Raw genomic sequence first — 19796 nt, 5'->3', positions numbered from 1 at the left:
TGGAACCTCAACATTTTTGTTCTCCATATTTTAATAGGCACAACTAAAAGGCACCTCAGGTAAACAATGGAGATGGATGGATTGGATACTAGTATACAATTATGGACGGGCTGCCGAGTGCCGACACAGAGGTAGCCACAGCCGTGAACTACCGCACTGTACTGTGTCTGCTGCTAATATAGACTGGTTGATAAAGAGATAGTATACTCGTAACTAGTATGTATGTATAAAGAAAGAAAAAAAAACCACGGTTAGGTGGTATATACAATTATGGACGGGCTGCCGAGTGCCGACACAGAGGTAGCCACAGCCGTGAACTACCGCACTGTACTGTGTCTGCTGCTAATATAGACTGGTTGATAAAGAGATAGTATACTCGTAACTAGTATGTATGTATAAAGAAAGAAAAAAAAAACACGGTTAGGTGGTATATACAATTATGGACGGGCTGCCGAGTGCCGACACAGAGGTAGCCACAGCCGTGAACTACCGCACTGTACTGTGTCTGCTGCTAATATATAGACTGGTTGATAAAGAGATAGTATACTCGTAACTAGTATGTATGTATAAAGAAAGAAAAAAAAACCACGGTTAGGTGGTATATACAATTATGGACGGGCTGCCGAGTGCCGACACAGAGGTAGCCACAGCCGTGAACTACCGCACTGTACTGTGTCTGCTGCTAATATATAGACTGGTTGATAAAGAGATAGTATACTCGTAACTAGTATGTATGTATAAAGAAAGAAAAAAAAACCACGGTTAGGTGGTATATACAATTATGGACGGGCTGCCGAGTGCCGACACAGAGGTAGCCACAGCCGTGAACTACCGCACTGTACTGTGTCTGCTGCTAATATATAGACTGGTTGATAAAGAGATAGTATACTCGTAACTAGTATGTATGTATAAAGAAAGAAAAAAAAAAACCACGGTTAGGTGGTATATACAATTATGGACGGGCTGCCGAGTGCCGACACAGAGGTAGCCACAGCCGTGAACTACCGCACTGTACTGTGTCTGCTGCTAATATATAGACTGGTTGATAAAGAGATAGTATACTCGTAACTAGTATGTATGTATAAAGAAAGAAAAAAAAACCACGGTTAGGTGGTATATACAATTATGGACGGGCTGCCGAGTGCCGACACAGAGGTAGCCACAGCCGTGAACTACCGCACTGTACTGTGTCTGCTGCTAATATATAGACTGGTTGATAAAGAGATAGTATACTCGTAACTAGTATGTATGTATAAAGAAAGAAAAAAAAACCACGGTTAGGTGGTATATACAATTATGGACGGGCTGCCGAGTGCCGACACAGAGGTAGCCACAGCCGTGAACTACCGCACTGTACTGTGTCTGCTGCTAATATATAGACTGGTTGATAAAGAGATAGTATACTCGTAACTAGTATGTATGTATAAAGAAAGAAAAAAAAACCACGGTTAGGTGGTATATACAATTATGGACGGGCTGCCGAGTGCCGACACAGAGGTAGCCACAGCCGTGAACTACCGCACTGTACTGTGTCTGCTGCTAATATATAGACTGGTTGATAAAGAGATAGTATACTCGTAACTAGTATGTATGTATAAAGAAAGAAAAAAAAACCACGGTTAGGTGGTATATACAATTATGGACGGGCTGCCGAGTGCCGACACAGAGGTAGCCACAGCCGTGAACTACCGCACTGTACTGTGTCTGCTGCTAATGTATAGACTGGTTGATAAAGAGATAGTATACTCGTAACTAGTATGTATGTATAAAGAAAGAAAAAAAAACCACGGTTAGGTGGTATATACAATTATGGACGGGCTGCCGAGTGCCGACACAGAGGTAGCCACAGCCGTGAACTACCGCACTGTACTGTGTCTGCTGCTAATATATAGACTGGTTGATAAAGAGATAGTATACTCGTAACTAGTATGTATGTATAAAGAAAGAAAAAAAAACCACGGTTAGGTGGTATATACAATTATGGACGGGCTGCCGAGTGCCGACACAGAGGTAGCCACAGCCGTGAACTACCGCACTGTACTGTGTCTGCTGCTAATATAGACTGGTTGATAAAGAGATAGTATACTCGTAACTAGTATGTATGTATAAAGAAAGAAAAAAAAACCACGGTTAGGTGGTATATACAATTATGGACGGGCTGCCGAGTGCCGACACAGAGGTAGCCACAGCCGTGAACTACCGCACTGTACTGTGTCTGCTGCTAATATATAGACTGGTTGATAAAGAGATAGTATACTCGTAACTAGTATGTATGTATAAAGAAAGAAAAAAAAACCACGGTTAGGTGGTATATACAATTATGGACGGGCTGCCGAGTGCCGACACAGAGGTAGCCACAGCCGTGAACTACCGCACTGTACTGTGTCTGCTGCTAATATATAGACTGGTTGATAAAGAGATAGTATACTCGTAACTAGTATGTATGTATAAAGAAAGAAAAAAAAACCACGGTTAGGTGGTATATACAATTATGGACGGGCTGCCGAGTGCCGACACAGAGGTAGCCACAGCCGTGAACTACCGCACTGTACTGTGTCTGCTGCTAATATAGACTGGTTGATAAAGAGATAGTATACTACTAATATTATATACTGGTGGTCAGGTCACTGGTCACTAGTCACACTGGCAGTGGCACTCCTGCAGCAAAAGTGTGCACTGTTTAATTTTAATATAATATTATGTACTCCTGGCTCCTGCTATAACCTATAACTGGCACTGCAGTAGTGCTCCCCAGTCTCCCCCACAATTATAAGCTGTGTGAGCTGAGCAGTCAGACAGATATATAATATATATAGATGATGCAGCACACTGGCCTGAGCCTGAGCAGTGCACACAGATATGGTATGTGACTGACTGAGTCACTGTGTGTATCGCTTTTTTCAGGCAGAGAACGGATATATTAAATAAACTGCACTGTGTGTCTGGTGGTCACTCACTATATAATATATTATGTACTCCTGGCTCCTGCTATAACCTATAACTGGCACTGCAGTAGTGCTCCCCAGTCTCCCCCACAATTATAAGCTGTGTGAGCTGAGCAGTCAGACAGATATATATAATATTATATATAGATAATAGATGATGCAGCACACTGGCCTGAGCCTGAGCAGTGCACACAGATATGGTATGTGACTGAGTCACTGTGTGCTGTGTATCGCTTTTTTCAGGCAGAGAACGGATTATAAATAAAAGTGGTGGTCACTGGTCACTATCAGCAAAACTCTGCACTGTACACTACTGAGTACTCCTAATGCTCCCCAAAATTAGTAAATCAAGTGTCTCTCTAATCTATTCTAATTCTAAACGGAGAGGACGCCAGCCACGTCCTCTCCCTATCAATCTCAATGCACGTGTGAAAATGGCGGCGACGCGCGGCTCCTTATATAGAATCCGAGTCTCGCGATAGAATCCGAGCCTCGCGAGAATCCGACAGCGTCATGATGACGTTCGGGCGCGCTCGGGTTAACCGAGCAAGGCGGGAAGATCCGAGTCGCTCGGACCCGTGAAAAAAAACATGAAGTTCTGGCGGGTTCGGATTCAGAGAAACCGAACCCGCTCATCTCTAATCAGCACACACGTTCACGAGATTTTACAAAGTTCGATACTTTTGCGTCCAGAGTTTCAAAGTTTGGACGTCTAGTTTTGCAGGCCTCTGACAGCATTCCCACCCTTGGGAGTAACTCTGGGACGTCCCCTACTGTATATGCTGTTCCAGTGTCCCCTAGCGGATGAAAGAGAAAAGAGGATTTTGATACTTACCGATAAATCCTTTTCTCTGAATTCACTCGGGGCACTGGACGCCCGCCTCGGTGCTGTCAACCTGCTGTGTTCAATGTTCTTGTTGAACGGTTTGTGCAAACAGCTTTAGTTTTCTGTTAACAGAGTTCTTGGATGCTGTTTGATTTGCTGTATGGTAGAATCCTCGCCATTGGTTTGTAGTCTCATGTCCTATTCTCTCCGTCAAATTTTCCAAACTGAGGGTTGAGGGGTGTGAAGGTGGAGGAGACGGCTGTGCAGACAAGGTTTAATTTTAGATTGTGCCACACCTCCGGTTGCAAGCTTTACACCCCTACTGTATATGCTGTTCCAGTGTCCCCGAGTGGATTCAGAGAAATGGATTTATCGGGAAGTACCAAAATCCTCTTTTTACTAATGTGTAATAACTCACATACATTCAAGTAAAAGGTAACCAGCTCGATGTTGAAATCAGTGTGGCCTTCGGAAAGCCAAACACCGACAATCACCGTCGCTTCCAGGATGCCATAAGCTGCTGGGATCTCTCAGCTGCATGGACTCGGAACGAAACCAAAGACGCCGGACAAACTCCGGTCGATATGTTACAAGTCCTGCTGGCCACGCCCAACGCGTTTCGTCATGGGACTTCATCAGGGGGTGTGGCTAGCACCTGTGGGCAATGAATTTATACTGAGGCGTCATTATTCCACCATACATAAATAACAATTGCAAAAATAACAACACAACAATTCATAAAATACATCAGTAATTCATATTTCACAATTAAAACGTACTTTGAAAACGCACTGAGATAATGACAGGACGTAGTCATTCGTATTACAATAGATCAAATACTATCACTAATTACTGTAATAAATAAACATTTAATGGGTCACACTATAAGAGAACGTTTATATCACATCTAGACACTATATCAGTGTGTCTCAAATTATAACCATAAAAAACATCATAAGACTATGGGGGTCATTCCGAGTTGTTTGCTCGCTAGCAGATTTTAGCAGCATTGCACACGCTAGGCCGCCGCCCTCTGGGAGTGTATCTTAGCTTAGCAGAATTGCGAACGAAAGATTAGCAGAATTGCAAATAGAAAATTCTTAGCAGTTTCTGAGTCGAGACTTACTCCTACATTGCGATCAGCTCAGCCCGTTTCGTTCCTGGTTTGACATCACAAACACGCCCTGCGTTCGGACAGCCACTCCCCTGTTTCTCCAGACACGCCTGCGTTTTTCCGCACACTCCCACAAAACGGTCAGTTTCCACCCGGAAACACCCACTTCCTGTCAATCACACTCCGATCACTTCAACAATGAAAATTCTTCGTTCAGACGTGAGTAAATCTACTAAGTTTTGTGCTAAAATACTTAGCGCATGCGTACCATGCGCATGCGCATTTTTGCCTTAATTGCTCCGTTGCGAAAATCGGCAACGAGCGAACAACTCGAAATGACCCCCGTAATCATAAAAAATAATGACAAATTAAAAATATTATAGCTAATTAGCACTTAAGCAGTATATAAAAATAGATATCGCTATCAGAGGACGCTCTGAACACATCAAACATTATATCAGTGCGTCTCCAATTAACAAAATAAAAAAAGATAAAAAAGAAAGAAAGAAAGAAACGGAACCAACATAACCCAAAAGGATACATTGTAAACTCTACACCATCACCATTCTAACACAGGTATAAATTGACACAAAGGAGCCCATGACCCAACTACAATGCGTCAACTCCCCCACATCAGACATAGGCCCTCATTCCGAGTTGATCGCTAGCTTGTTGTGGTCGCAGCACGGCGATTAGGTGAAAAAGCGGCATTTCTGCGCATGCGTACGGGCCGCAGTATGCACGCGCGAAGTATTTTCACACAAAACTATGCAGTTTTACACAAGGTTGAGCTACGCTTTTCTGTCGCTCTGCTGATCGTAGTGTGATTGATTGACAGGAAGTGGGTGTTTCTGGGTGGTAACTGGCCATTTTCAGGGAGTGTGCTAAAAAACGCAGGCATGTCAGGTAAAAATGCCGGCGTGCCTGGGGAAACGGGGGAGTGGCTGACTGAGGTGATCGCAAGGTAGGAGTAGGTCTGGAGCTGCTCAGAAACTGCTTGAAAATGTTTACGAGCAGTTCTGCTATGCTAAGATACACTACCAGAGGGCGGCGGCCTAGCGTGTGCACTGCTGCTAAAAGCAGCTAGCGAGTGCTCAACTCGGAATGAGGGCCATAGTGAATTTAATGCAAGAAGACGTAATGTCATAATTCGGACTGATAGTATTTAGCGTGTGTATATATATATATATATATATATATATATATATTTGGTAAAATGCAACAATGGGTGCAGTCAGGGGCGGATTGGGGAACAAAAGTGGCCCTGGAAACATTTCTAAAAGTGGCCTGATGTGGGTGGCACCAAACCAACTGTGGGTGGAGCCAATACCAAAGTAGGTGGGATTACTACTTAAAAATGTAATGTACATGGAGTTACACCAACAAAGGGCAAGGCATGTCATATTAGCTGGAATGATCAATGATGACGATGAGCTGTTGCCCAAAACAATTGTTGGATGCACGCTATCCATTAAAAAGTAATTGAATTCACAAGTCTCCTGAGTGCCACCTATAATCCTCTCAATCTCATATGTATGTATGTATGTATGTGTATATATATATATATATATATATATATATAGGCCACAGACTCCCTTATTACGCTAATATTATTATCTGTGAGCGACATCGTCTAATGTTTCCCCCTCCCGGGCCGGCCGGTCAGCGGCCGACTGTACACACTGAGCGATATGACCGCTCATATCGCTCAGTGACGTCACGACCCCGCCAGCCCTGCATGAAGGTCATGGACGACAGTCCACATCCTTCATGCATGCCCTACCGACAGCGACGATCGTTGCCGACCCGCGGGGCCGCGCATCGGTCGTCGCTGGCGGCATACACACTTGACGATAAAATGAGTGACGTCGCTCAAGGAGGGGGAAAATGAGCGACGTCGCTCATTTTATCGTTAAGTGTGTATGGACCTTAAGTTCTATGTTAGACAGAACTAAAATGGACAATAGGTATAGCAGTAGTGTACTTGATGCCCAAGGGGACTAGTATTAGCTCCCTTCTTTGTTTGTATCAGTAATCCCAGTCAGCATTAATATACATGCCTCATAAACTGAACAATGAGTTCCAAAACATAAGTTTTATTAAAAACAGTAAAAAAATAGCGACAATGTCCACATAGATATAATTCAAGATATCAGCCCCCTACCATACACAATGGGGGTCTGATATTGCACAGATGTACAGATATTTCTTAGTGTGATAACCTCCTTCCAATAATGTAGAATGGAGGTCACATCAGAACAAGATAGAATACCCGACGCGTTTCGTCTCACATAGAGACTTCTTCAGGGGCATATCTATAATGTCAGAACATAGTCACCTTAAAACAATTTATACAAAATAAAATTGTATACATCATACATAAAACAGTATTCATTATACAAAGAAAGAAATGGTGTAATTCATATATTAAACAAACATATATGGTTTGGAACATCACAGAAGGTAAGTCCCTATGAAACAGACGGAGATGAAAGTGACATAACATGTAAAGAAGATCGTATGTATGTACATACCTCAATAAATACGTATATACGAGGATTCGAACAAATGGAAAATTTTCTTAAACTCTTTGTTCCTGAACAGATTTCACGTATCTCCTGATATACTCTGTGCTGCTGGGGGACCATGCTATTCCACTATATAACTGTCAGTGTGTTGGTTTGTGCTACCTGCATTCCCCTCCTCACATAATGTCACATGCAGCCCTGTCATCATTGACATATCATGCATGTCCTGATATAGTCTGTGCTGCTGGCCCACCCTAGGGGTGCTAGTGGTGTGTTACCCCCACAGTGTTTGTTCCCAGAGTGTAAGTAATTTGTGTAGCAGGTTTGGTGTAAATTGCTCCAGGCATTCCAGAGTTATGCTGTTTGCTGAAAAACTCTGTGCTGCTGCCTCACCTCTAGGGGTGCTAGGGGTGTCTTACCCCCACAGTGTTTGTTCCCAACTTGTAAGTCATATGTGTACCAAGTTTTTTGTAAATAGGTCCAGGCATTCGGGAGTTATGCTGTCTCCTGAAATACTCTGTGCTGTTGTTCCACGCCTAGGGGTGCTAGGGTTGTCTAACCCCCTCAGAGTTTGTTCCCGGATTGTAAGTCAGATGTGTACCAAGTTTTTTGTAAATAGGTCCAGGCATTCGGGAGTTATGCTGTCGGACTGGCCCACAGGGGTACAGGGGAAACCACCGGTAGGCCTCACTGCCTGAGGGCCCACTCCTTCCTCTAGGGATCAGGCTCCAGACTGTGCACATGTATTATACATGGTAGATATGTTGCATTACAGACTATTGTGCATTTCAAGCCTTTGTGGAGGCTGGCCACACCCCCTTTGTAGGCTGGTCACACCATACTTGCCTACTCGACCCTCTCCATGAGGGAGAAAATGCTCTGTTCCTGGACTTTCCTGGTAATGTATGATTGCCATCACCTGTGGTGAGCTAGTTAATTGATAAGAAAGGTGTTTCACCACAGGTGATGGCAATCATACATTACCAGGAAAGTCCAGGAACAGAGCATTTTCTCCCTCATGGAGAGGGTCAGGTAGGCAAGTATGGGTCACACCCCTAAGTATGGGCCCCTATCACTGCATTCCCCTGGTGGGCCCTTCATACCCTAGTCCAACACTGTGTATATTCAGTATAGCGTCAGTGACATCACCTAAGCCTAATAGCTGACATATACAACAGTAGCTGCACCTAGACAGGGCGGTGTATTCTTCATGCTGATTGTGTGGGGGGAAATGATCGGAAATGACCTCACTCAGATCCCCCTTCTTGCACCAGGTTACGTGGCTGTGGTCTGACCTCCTCCTGCTGCGACAATCTCCGCTCTGTCCTGATTACAAACCGCTCTCTGATCTCTCTGGACCTGAGAGGAAATAACCTGCAGGACTGTGAAGTAAAACTTCGGGAGTCTGTGCGGCCGGCTCTCAGGCTTCTGGATCTACTTTATTAAGTGAATGTAACTTTGCATTTACTGTGTGTTCTGCTCCATATCTGAAGAGAGAAAACAGAATATTTGTAATAGGAGGCACAGCGACTTCATTTGTTTTATAATAAGGAGAAAAAGTGAAATAAAAAATAAAAAAATTAAGACAGCTGACTGTGGGTTTTACTTATCCTATTACACATATAGGGGGATATGGATCAAGCCTTGGAGAGAGATGAAGAACCAACCAATTAGCTCCTAACTGCCGTGATACAGGGTGTGTTTGAAAAATGACAGGAGTTGGTTGGTTGGTAGTTTATCTCTTTTCACGTTATCTCTCTCCAGCTTTGATAAATCTCCTCCTGTGAGAGAAGTCCCGGGGTTTGTACTGGCAAGAGCCAGCGGGTAGTGCACCTTTGGATCAGGGTGACCTTAGAACAGCCTTAGAAGGATAGGACTTCCCCAGGATACCTACAGTTCATTCAGAGACATATCACTGGTACACACAGCAAATCTCACTGTATATGACAGCTCATACACCTGCAAGGGGTAGCGGAAGGAGATAGGCTCCTGGAGGGGTTAACCTTTACTTTCACATGCCCAGTACCCACCACCAGAGGTAGTGCTATGGCGCCCGCACAGGGTTGGACTGGCCCACATGGGTACAGGGGAAAACCCCAGTGGGCCCCAGTGCTTGGGGGCCCACGTTCTCCTCTAAGGCTCAGGTTCCAGACTGTGCACTTGAATTATACAATATACATATGTTACCTTATATCGCACAGGACTATGGTGTATTTTCTACAGTGCATTGCTGTTATTAATCTCGTACACTATCATGCCTGCACCAGCAGTATTTACTATATATTTATCAAGGGGCCCAAACCATGCACTCTCTAACGGTTAGCCAAATCTCTGTCTGGGCTGGCCACACCCCCTCTAGAGACTGGCCACACCCCTAAGCATGGGCCCCTACCACTGCATTCCCCCGGTGGGTCCTCTATGCCCCAGTCCGACACTGCTGACAGCCATTTGCTTTTCTAGCTATAGCCTTTTGTAATGGGATCACTTAATCTGGCAGCGCCTAATCTGGCAGCACCCATTTCCGGCGTCGCCCATTTCACCAGTCCATGAGCTGCAGCTGTCAATTAATAGTAATAAACTGGCCAGTGTCTAGGCTGCATCAAATTCTTTATGCTATATAGAAGTCTCTCTGTGTACATGTCAGCCGGCATCTATTGATTAACTACACAGCTTGCTGCCCCCTAGTGTACAGGGTTAGTTACTGCGACACGTGGAATGGATAACTACAGTGCAGGGGCTGTGCAGGGTGATTTTCTACAGAGTTCTCCATTGCTTCAAGGGCTGTCCATCTATGCTGCAGCAGCAGTTATCCTTGCTTGTTTCTCTACTCTGACTATTCCTGTGGCTATCTCCGGTCACTGAGAATGGCCGCTCTCTCTGGTAAAAGCCCATACCCTCCAACATTTGACACATAAAAATCGGTACAAACTAGGAAAGGGGGTGTGGCCATTGAAAAATGGGGCGTGGTCACCCCCCTTTTCCTATACTTTCAATGAAAGTTTGGAGAGCCAAAAATCGGTACAGACCATAAAAAAAGGTACTGTACCTGCCAAAAAGGTGCAGCTGGAGGGTATGAAAGCCCTGCTCCCAGCCACCATCTCACTTTTAAGATGGCTGCTCAACAACCACCAACTGTCACACCAGCCAGCATGAGCCAGCCTCTCTCTGGAGTTGCATGTGACCTCTGTGTTGCCAGAGCACAGGAGAGCGTTCCCATTCACCACACGCTAGCTCTGTAGCTCTAGTACCACTGTCACCAATGACACTTTGGCTCCTTTAAATGTATATGAAAAAAAAAGATTTTAATTACCTACCAGTAAATCATACCTCCCAACATGACCCTCTCCAAGAGGGACAGAATGCTCTGCTCCTGGACTTTTCTCTTGATTTATGATTGCCATAACCTGTGCTGAAACACCTTTCTTATCCATTAACCTGTTCAACACAGGTGCCAGCAATCATAGATTAAGAGAAAAGTCCAGAAGCAGAGCATTGTGTCCCTCCTGGAGAGGGTCATGTTGGGAGGTATGAGTAAATCGTTTTCTCGTAGTCCGTAGAGGATGCTGGGGTCCATTTTAGTACCAAGAATTTTCAACAGAGACGGACAACTTCGAGAGAAGAATTTACATTAAACTAGTGGCGAGATTCACACCAGCTCACACCATACAAAACATGCCGCCTAACATGGCTTTCAACATAACCCATGCTAACGTGCATGCATAACGTAACAGCAACTTCTGTGAACATCTTAACACATGAGAACCTGTGTAAAAATATAAAATGTAATCTGCAGGAAAAATGAGCACTGGGCGGGCGCCCGGCATCCTCTATGGACTACGAGAAAAGGATTTACCGGTAGGTACTAAAATCCTATTTTCTCTTACGTCCTAGAGCAGAGGTTCTCAAACTCGGTCCTCGGGGGCACACACAGTGCATGTTTTGCAGGTCTCCTCACAGAATCGCAAGTGAAATAATTAGCTCCACCTGTGGACCTTTTAAAATGTGTCAGTGAGTAATTAATACACCTGTGCACCTGCTGGGTTACCTGCAAAACATGCACTGTGTGTGCCCCCGAGGACCGAGTTTGAGAACCTCTGTCCTAGAGGATGCTGGGGTCCATTTTAGTACCATGGGGATGTACCAAAGCTCCCAGTACGGGTGGGAAAGTGCTAATGTTCCTGCAGAACTGACTGACCAAACTGAAGGTCGTCAGCAGCCAAGGTGTCAAACCTGTAAAACTTAGCAAACGTGTTTGCCCCTGACCAAGTAGCTGCTCGGCAAATTTGCAGCGAAACGCCACCTTTGGGGTCACCAGCTATATTCATCATACTGACAAATTTTATCCGGACCAACACTGGAGTTTGAACTTTGCAGCAAAACAAGTGAGACGTTTAACCCTTTGGGACCATCACCAATCCTTCAGATTCAAAGAGGACACTGCGCTAATTGAGGACCCTCAAAACCGGGCTGGTTTTGACTTAATGTAAGACACTTTCTCATGGGACTTTACCTCTAGCGGTTTTTGGTTAAAATTTAAGGGTGAGACTGCGCTGTCAGTCCGTCTCTATATTCTGCTATCCAATTATATTGTTAACAGGAACGTGATACATTGTTATTGGCATGAACTATTGTGACCCTATTTTTAATAATATTTGTTAGGAATTACCATATATATGGTTTTATTTGGTTTTAACTTCATACCCTATTAAATGTGAAAAAAATTATCACTCAATCCTTCTTATTATAATTTCTAACTTTTCAATACATTAGCGCTGCTATTTGTTGTTGTTTGTAGCCTTCACCGAACTTGGTAACGACAATCTTGTTGGGGTCATAGAGCATACTTAACAACTTTTTTACTGCTCTCTCCGGGAGAGAGCAGCCAGGTCGGTTCGGCAGGAGGGCAGGCTGCGATGTGTGTGCAGAGGGGGGCTGACCGGGGGCGTGGTGGAGGTGGGCCGGGGGCGTGACTACGGGGATCGTGCCGTGTAAGCCCCGCCCCCCGCTGTGTAATGCCGTTATTATGGCATTATACAGCAGGGGGCGTGGCTACGATGATGCGATTCAACAAGAATCGCGTCATCGCCTGCCCGGACCGCCCACTTTACTCGCTAAGTGGGCGGCCGGGCTTGAGGGGACCCCTGTAATCGGGAGACTTGCCTGCTCTTCCTGGGGGCCGGGAGGGTCACCCAATTTTCGGGAGCCTCCCGGCCATTCCGGGAGAGTAGGCAAGTCTGTCATAGAGGACAAACAAAGATTCTGTTTTCCTTATCCGAGCCGTTCTTGCAACATAAGTCCTCAACGCTCTGACGACATCCAAGGACTTTGAAACAGCTGAGGTGTCAGAAGCCACTGGCACCACAACAGGTTGGTTGATATGGAAATAAGACACAACCTTTGGAAGAAAATGCTGACGCATCCGCAGTTCAGCTCTATCTTCATGAAAACTCAAATAAGGACTCTTGTGTGACAGAGCCCATAATTCAGACACTCGTCTGCCTGAGGCCAAGGCCAACAGCATGACCACTTTCCAAGTGAGACACTTCAACTCTACCTCTTGTAGAGGCTCAAACCAGTCCGATTTAAGGAACTGCAACACCACATTAAGATCCCATGGCGCCGGAGTAGGCACAAAGGGAGGTTGGATGCGCAGAACACCCTTCACGAACGTCTGGACCTCAGGAAGGGAAGCCAACTGTTTCTGAAAGAAAATGGACAAGGCCGAAATTTGGACCTTGATAGACCCTAATCTCAAGCCAGCAGCCACACCCGCCTGTAGAAATAGATGTCCTAATTTTTTTTTTTTTATAAACGATTTATTGGTTTTTACGAAATGTTTCCATTGATACATATAAAATCAATAACATGCCAACAATATTGGTACATTACTTACTTCAGGACATCAAAGAACAATGAAAGAAAAAACAAAACAAAGGATGATAGTCAGTGATAAATAATGCCCAAAAATGTGGGTAGCAGACTGCGGTGTACAGAATATTTGATACATCCAAAAGAATGATGAAAGAAATTACAAACATAGTCTTGTTATTCGAGTCCAATGTACCAGGCATAAATAGATAACATCACAAAAACTGTACGAGGTATGCTAAAAATGAAAAAGGGGGATGGGGGGGACACAGAACAGAGGGAAGGAGGGAAAATGCAGTGCCAACTCCAAAAATACAAAATTAAGTTATAGCAGTAGATAGGAATTACATTAACTTCTGCCTTAAAAACCAATCAGTGCTCTCAAACACCGTTTGAAGTCGATCTTGTACACTCTGGGGAAGTCGAATAATCACCCCATTTTTTATAAAACTTTACTACACCAGTCTCAATCTCTGGGAATGCAGCACTTCGTTCATAATAAAGCATTTTTAAAATGTCTGATTGAAGTTCGTGCAGAAAAGGGGGGGATCTAGTGATCCAGTGCTGTAAAATGAGTTTACTGGTGATGGTCAAAATAACCGTTAATATAGGAGACAATATAGTTTTGCGTAATCCAAATCCCATTAATCGAAATTCAAAAGAAGGCAAGGGATAGGGACTTTGATAAGACATAAAGAAAAAAGATTACTGATATGAGTGACAACTTTATCCTAAAATCGTCTGATTTTCCTACATTCCCAGAAGTTATGAAAAAAAATAGGATTTTAATACCTACCGGTTAATCCTTTTCTCTTAGTCCGTAGAGGATGCTGGGGACTCCGAAAGGACCATGGGGTATAGACGGGATCCGCAGGAGACATGGGCACACTATAAGACTTTGAATGGGTGTGAACTGGCTCCTCCCTCTATGCCCCTCCTCCAGACTTCAGTTAGAAAACTGCCCAGAGAGACGGAAATTTCGAGGAAAGACTTTATTGTTTAAACACGGTGAGCTCACACCTCGAACATGCCGCAGAACGTGGCATTCAATAGAACACCAGCTGACGGCATGGAAAAAACATACAGCAATATGCTGACCGAAAATGTAACACAACCTGTGTGTAAACTAGAGATGAGCGCCTGAAATTTTTCGGGTTTTGTGTTTTGGTTTTGGGTTCGGTTCCGCGGCCGTGTTTTGGGTTCGAACGCGTTTTGGCAAAACCTCACCGAATTTTTTTTGTCGGATTCGGGTGTGTTTTGGATTCGGGTGTTTTTTTCAAAAAACACTAAAAAACAGCTTAAATCATAGAATTTGGGGGTCATTTTGATCCCAAAGTATTATTAACCTCAAAAACCATAATTTACACTCATTTTCAGTCTATTCTGAATACCTCACACCTCACAATATTATTTTTAGTCCTAAAATTTGCACCGAGGTCGCTGTGTGAGTAAGATAAGCGACCCTAGTGGCCGACACAAACACCGGGCCCATCTAGGAGTGGCACTGCAGTGTCACGCAGGATGTCCCTTCCAAAAAACCCTCCCCAAACAGCACATGACGCAAAGAAAAAAAGAGGCGCAATGAGGTAGCTGTGTGAGTAAGATTAGCGACCCTAGTGGCCGACACAAACACCGGGCCCATCTAGGAGTGGCACTGCAGTGTCACGCAGGATGGCCCTTCCAAAAAACCCTCCCCAAACAGCACATGACGCAAAGAAAAAAAGAGGCGCAATGAGGTAGCTGTGTGAGTAAGATTAGCGACCCTAGTGGCCGACACAAACACCGGGCCCATCTAGGAGTGGCACTGCAGTGTCACGCAGGATGTCCCTTCCAAAAAACCCTCCCCAAACAGCACATGACGCAAAGAAAAAAAGAGGCGCAATGAGGTAGCTGACTGTGTGAGTAAGATTAGCGACCCTAGTGGCCGACACAAACACCGGGCCCATTTAGGAGTGGCACTGCAGTGTCACGCAGGATGTCCCTTCCAAAAAACCCTCCCCAATCAGCACATGATGCAAAGAAAAAGAAAAGAAAAAAGAGGTGCAAGATGGAATTGTCCTTGGGCCCTCCCACCCACCCTTATGTTGTATAAACAAAACAGGACATGCACACTTTAACCAACCCATCATTTCAGTGACAGGGTCTGCCACACGACTGTGACTGATATGACGGGTTGGTTTGGACCCCCCCAAAAAAGAAGCAATTAATCTCTCCTTGCACAAACTGGCTCTACAGAGGCAAGATGTCCACCTCATCATCACCCTCCGATATATCACCGTGTACATCCCCCTCCTCACAGATTATCAATTCGTCCCCACTGGAATCCACCATCTCAGCTCCCTGTGTACTTTGTGGAGGCAATTGCTGCTGGTCAATGTCTCCGCGGAGGAATTGATTATAATTCATTTTAATGAACATCATCTTCTCCACATTTTCTGGATGTAACCTCGTACGCCGATTGCTGACAAGGTGAGCGGCGGCACTAAACACTCTTTCGGAGTACACACTTGTGGGAGGGCAACTTAGGTAGAATAAAGCCAGTTTGTGCAAGGGCCTCCAAATTGCCTCTTTTTCCTGCCAGTATAAGTACGGACTGTGTGACGTGCCTACTTGGATGCGGTCACTCATATAATCCTCCACCATTCTATCAATGTTGAGAGAATCATATGCAGTGACAGTAGACGACATGTCCGTAATCGTTGTCAGGTCCTTCAGTCCGGACCAGATGTCAGCATCAGCAGTCGCTCCAGACTGCCCTGCATCACCGCCAGCGGGTGGGCTCGGAATTCTGAGCCTTTTCCTCGCACCCCCAGTTGCGGGAGAATGTGAAGGAGGAGATGTTGACAGGTCGCGTTCCGCTTGACTTGACAATTTTGTCACCAGCAGGTCTTTCAACCCCAGCAGACTTGTGTCTGCCGGAAAGAGAGATCCAAGGTAGGCTTTAAATCTAGGATCGAGCACGGTGGCCAAAATGTAGTGCTCTGATTTCAACAGATTGACCACCCGTGAATCCTTGTTAAGCGAATTAAGGGCTCCATCCACAAGTCCCACATGCCTAGCGGAATCGCTCCGTGTTAGCTCCTCCTTCAATGTCTCAAGCTTCTTCTGCAAAAGCCTGATGAGGGGAATGACCTGACTCAGGCTGGCAGTGTCTGAACTGACTTCACGTGTGGCAAGTTCAAAGGGCATCAGAACCTTGCACAACGTTGAAATCATTCTCCACTGCGCTTGAGACAGGTGCATTCCACCTACTATATCGTGCTCAATTGTATAGGCTTGAATGGCCTTTTGCTGCTCCTCCAACCTCTGAAGCATATAGAGGGTTGAATTCCACCTCGTTACCACTTCTTGCTTCAGATGATGGCAGGGCAGGTTCAGTAGTTTTTGGTGGTGCTCCAGTCTTCTGTACGTGGTGCCTGTACGCCGAAAGTGTCCCGCAATTCTTCTGGCCACCGACAGCATCTCTTGCACGCCCCTGTCGTTTTTTAAAAAATTCTGCACCACCAAATTCAAGGTATGTGCAAAACATGGGACGTGCTGGAATTTGCCCATATTTAATGCACACACAATATTGCTGGCGTTGTCCGATGCCACAAATCCACAGGAGAGTCCAATTGGGGTAAGCCATTCCGCGATGATCTTCCTCAGTTGCCGTAAGAGGTTTTCAGCTGTGTGCGTATTCTGGAAAGCGGTGATACAAAGCGTAGCCTGCCTAGGAAAGAGTTGGCGTTTGCGAGATGCTGCTACTGGTGCCGCCGCTGCTGTTCTTGCGGCGGGAGTCCATACATCTACCCAGTGGGCTGTCACAGTCATATAGTCCTGACCCTGCCCTGCTCCACTTGTCCACATGTCCGTGGTTAAGTGGACATTGGGTACAACTGCATTTTTTAGGACACTGGTGAGTCTTTTTCTGACGTCCGTGTACATTCTCGGTATCGCCTGCCTAGAGAAGTGGAACCTAGATGGTATTTGGTAACGGGGGCACACTGCCTCAATAAATTGTCTAGTTCCCTGTGAACTAACGGCGGATACCGGACGCACGTCTAACACCAACATAGTTGTCAAGGCCTCAGTTATCCGCTTTGCAGCAGGATGACTGCTGTGATATTTCATCTTCCTCGCAAAGGACTGTTGGACAGTCAATTGCTTACTGGAAGTAGTACAAGTGGGCTTACGACTTCCCCTCTGGGATGACCATCGACTCCCAGCAGCAACAACAGCAGCGCCAGCAGCAGTAGGCGTTACACGCAAGGATGCATCGGAGGAATCCCAGGCAGGAGAGGACTCGTCAGAATTGCCAGTGACATGGCCTGCAGGACTATTGGCATTCCTGGGGAAGGAGGAAATTGACACTGAGGGAGTTGGTGGGGTGGTTTGCGTGAGCTTGGTTACAAGAGGAAGGGATTTACTGGTCAGTGGACTGCTTCCGCTGTCGCCCAAAGTTTTTGAACTTGTCACTGACTTATTATGAATGCGCTGCAGGTGACGTATAAGGGAGGATGTTCCGAGGTGGTTAACGTCCTTACCCCTACTTATTACAGCTTGACAAAGGCAACACACGGCTTGACACCTGTTGTCCGCTTTTCTGTTGAAATACCTCCACACTGAAGAGCTGATTTTTTTGGTATTTTCACCAGGCATGTCAACGGCCATATTCCTCCCACGGACAACAGGTGTCTCCCCGGGTGCCTGACTTAAACAAACCACCTCACCATCAGAATCCTCCTGGTCAATTTCCTCCCCAGCGCCAGCAACACCCATATCCTCCTCATCCTGGTGTACTTCAACATCTTCATCTTCAATCTGACTATCAGGAACTGGACTGCGGGTGCTCCTTCCAGCACTTGCAGGGGGCGTGCAAATGGTGGAAGGCGCATGCTCTTCACGTCCAGTGTTGGGAAGGTCAGGCATCGCAACCGACACAATTGGACTCTCCTTGTGGATTTGGGATTTCGAAGAACGCACAGTTCTTTGCGGTGCTTTTGCCAGCTTGAGTCTTTTCAGTTTTCTAGCGAGAGGCTGAGTGCTTCCATCCTCATGTGAAGCTGAACCACTAGCCATGAACATAGGCCAGGGCCTCAGCCGTTCCTTGCCACTCCGTGTGGTAAATGGCATATTGGCAAGTTTACGCTTCTCCTCCGACAATTTTATTTTAGGTTTTGGAGTCCTTTTTTTACTGATATTTGGTGTTTTGGATTTGACATGCTCTGTACTATGACATTGGGCATCGGCCTTGGCAGACGACGTTGCTGGCATTTCATCGTCTCGGCCATGACTAGTGGCAGCAGCTTCAGCACGAGGTGGAAGTGGATCTTGATCTTTCCCTAATTTTGGAACCTCAACATTTTTGTTCTCCATATTTTAATAGGCACAACTAAAAGGCACCTCAGGTAAACAATGGAGATGGATACTAGTATACAATTATGGACTGCCTGCCGAGTGCAGACACAGAGGTAGCCACAGCCGTGAACTACCGTACTGTACTGTGTCTGCTGCTAATATAGACTGGTTGATAAAGAGATGTCTATGTAACTATGTATGTATAAAGAAGAAAGAAAAAAAAACCACGGTTAGGTGGTATACAATTATGGACGGACTGCCTGCCGAGTGCAGACACAGAGGTAGCCACAGCCGTGAACTACCGTACTGTACTGTGTCTGCTGCTAATAATATAGACTGGTTGATAAAGAGATGTCGTAGTAGTATGTATGTATAAAGAAGAAAGAAAAAAAAACCACGGTTAGGTGGTATACAATTATGGACGGACTGCCTGCCGAGTGCAGACACAGAGGTAGCCACAGCCGTGAACTACCGTACTGTGTCTGCTGCGACTGGATGATAAATGATATAAAAAATATATATATATCACTACTGCAGCCGGACAGGTATATATTATATATTATATAATGACGGACCTGCTGGACACTGTCTGTCAGCAGAATGAGTTTTATTTTTATAGAATAAAAAAAACAACAACACACAAGTGAAGTCACACGACGAGTGTTTAACTTTTTCAGGCAATCACAATATAAGTATACTACTAACTATACTGGTGGTCAGTGTGGTCAGGTCACTGGTCAGTCACACTGGCAGTGGCACTCCTGCAGCAAAAGTGTGCACTGTTTAATTTTAATATAATATTATGTACTCCTGGCTCCTGCTATAACCTATAACTGGCACTGCAGTGCTCCCCAGTCTCCCCCACAATTATAAGCTGTGTGAGCTGAGCAGTCAGACAGATATATAATATATATAGATGATGCAGCACACTGGGCTGAGCCTGAGCAGTGCACACAGATATGGTATGTGACTGAGTCACTGTGTGTATCGCTTTTTTCAGGCAGAGAACGGATATATTAAATAAACTGCACTGTCTGGTGGTCACTCACTATTTAATATTATGTACTCCTGGCTCCTGCTATAACTGGCACTGCAGTGCTCCCCAGTCTCCCCCACAATTATAAGCTGTGTGAGCTGAGCAGTCAGACAGATATATAATATATATAGATGATGCA

General features: G+C 45.2%; 1 protein-coding gene and 1 long non-coding RNA gene across 2 annotated transcripts in view; one reads left to right on the top strand and one right to left on the bottom strand.

Annotated features, from left to right (window-relative positions):
• LOC134944328 (NACHT, LRR and PYD domains-containing protein 12-like) overlaps positions 1–9036 on the top strand; it is a 227599-nt gene extending 218563 nt beyond the window's left edge. The window contains exon 14 of the mRNA XM_063932908.1: positions 8688–9036. Within this exon, the coding sequence (XP_063788978.1) occupies positions 8688–8859 (172 nt within the window). The 3' untranslated portion in view covers positions 8860–9036. The remainder of the gene's footprint in view (positions 1–8687) is intronic.
• LOC134944329 (uncharacterized) lies at positions 8834–10534 on the bottom strand. Its single transcript, XR_010181858.1, has 2 exons — positions 10460–10534; positions 8834–8900 (listed from the first exon to the last, which is right to left on the bottom strand). It is a non-coding gene; the product is annotated as an uncharacterized LOC134944329 (long non-coding RNA).
• Between the last annotated feature and the right edge of the window lie 9262 nt (positions 10535–19796).

The sequence above is a fragment of the Pseudophryne corroboree genome, chromosome 7 (assembly GCF_028390025.1).
Source record: "Pseudophryne corroboree isolate aPseCor3 chromosome 7, aPseCor3.hap2, whole genome shotgun sequence".
NCBI classification, from domain to species: Eukaryota; Metazoa; Chordata; class Amphibia; order Anura; family Myobatrachidae; genus Pseudophryne; species Pseudophryne corroboree.
The sequence above is the reverse complement of the archived record's forward strand: the minus strand, read 5'-3'. Positions and strand labels throughout refer to the sequence as shown.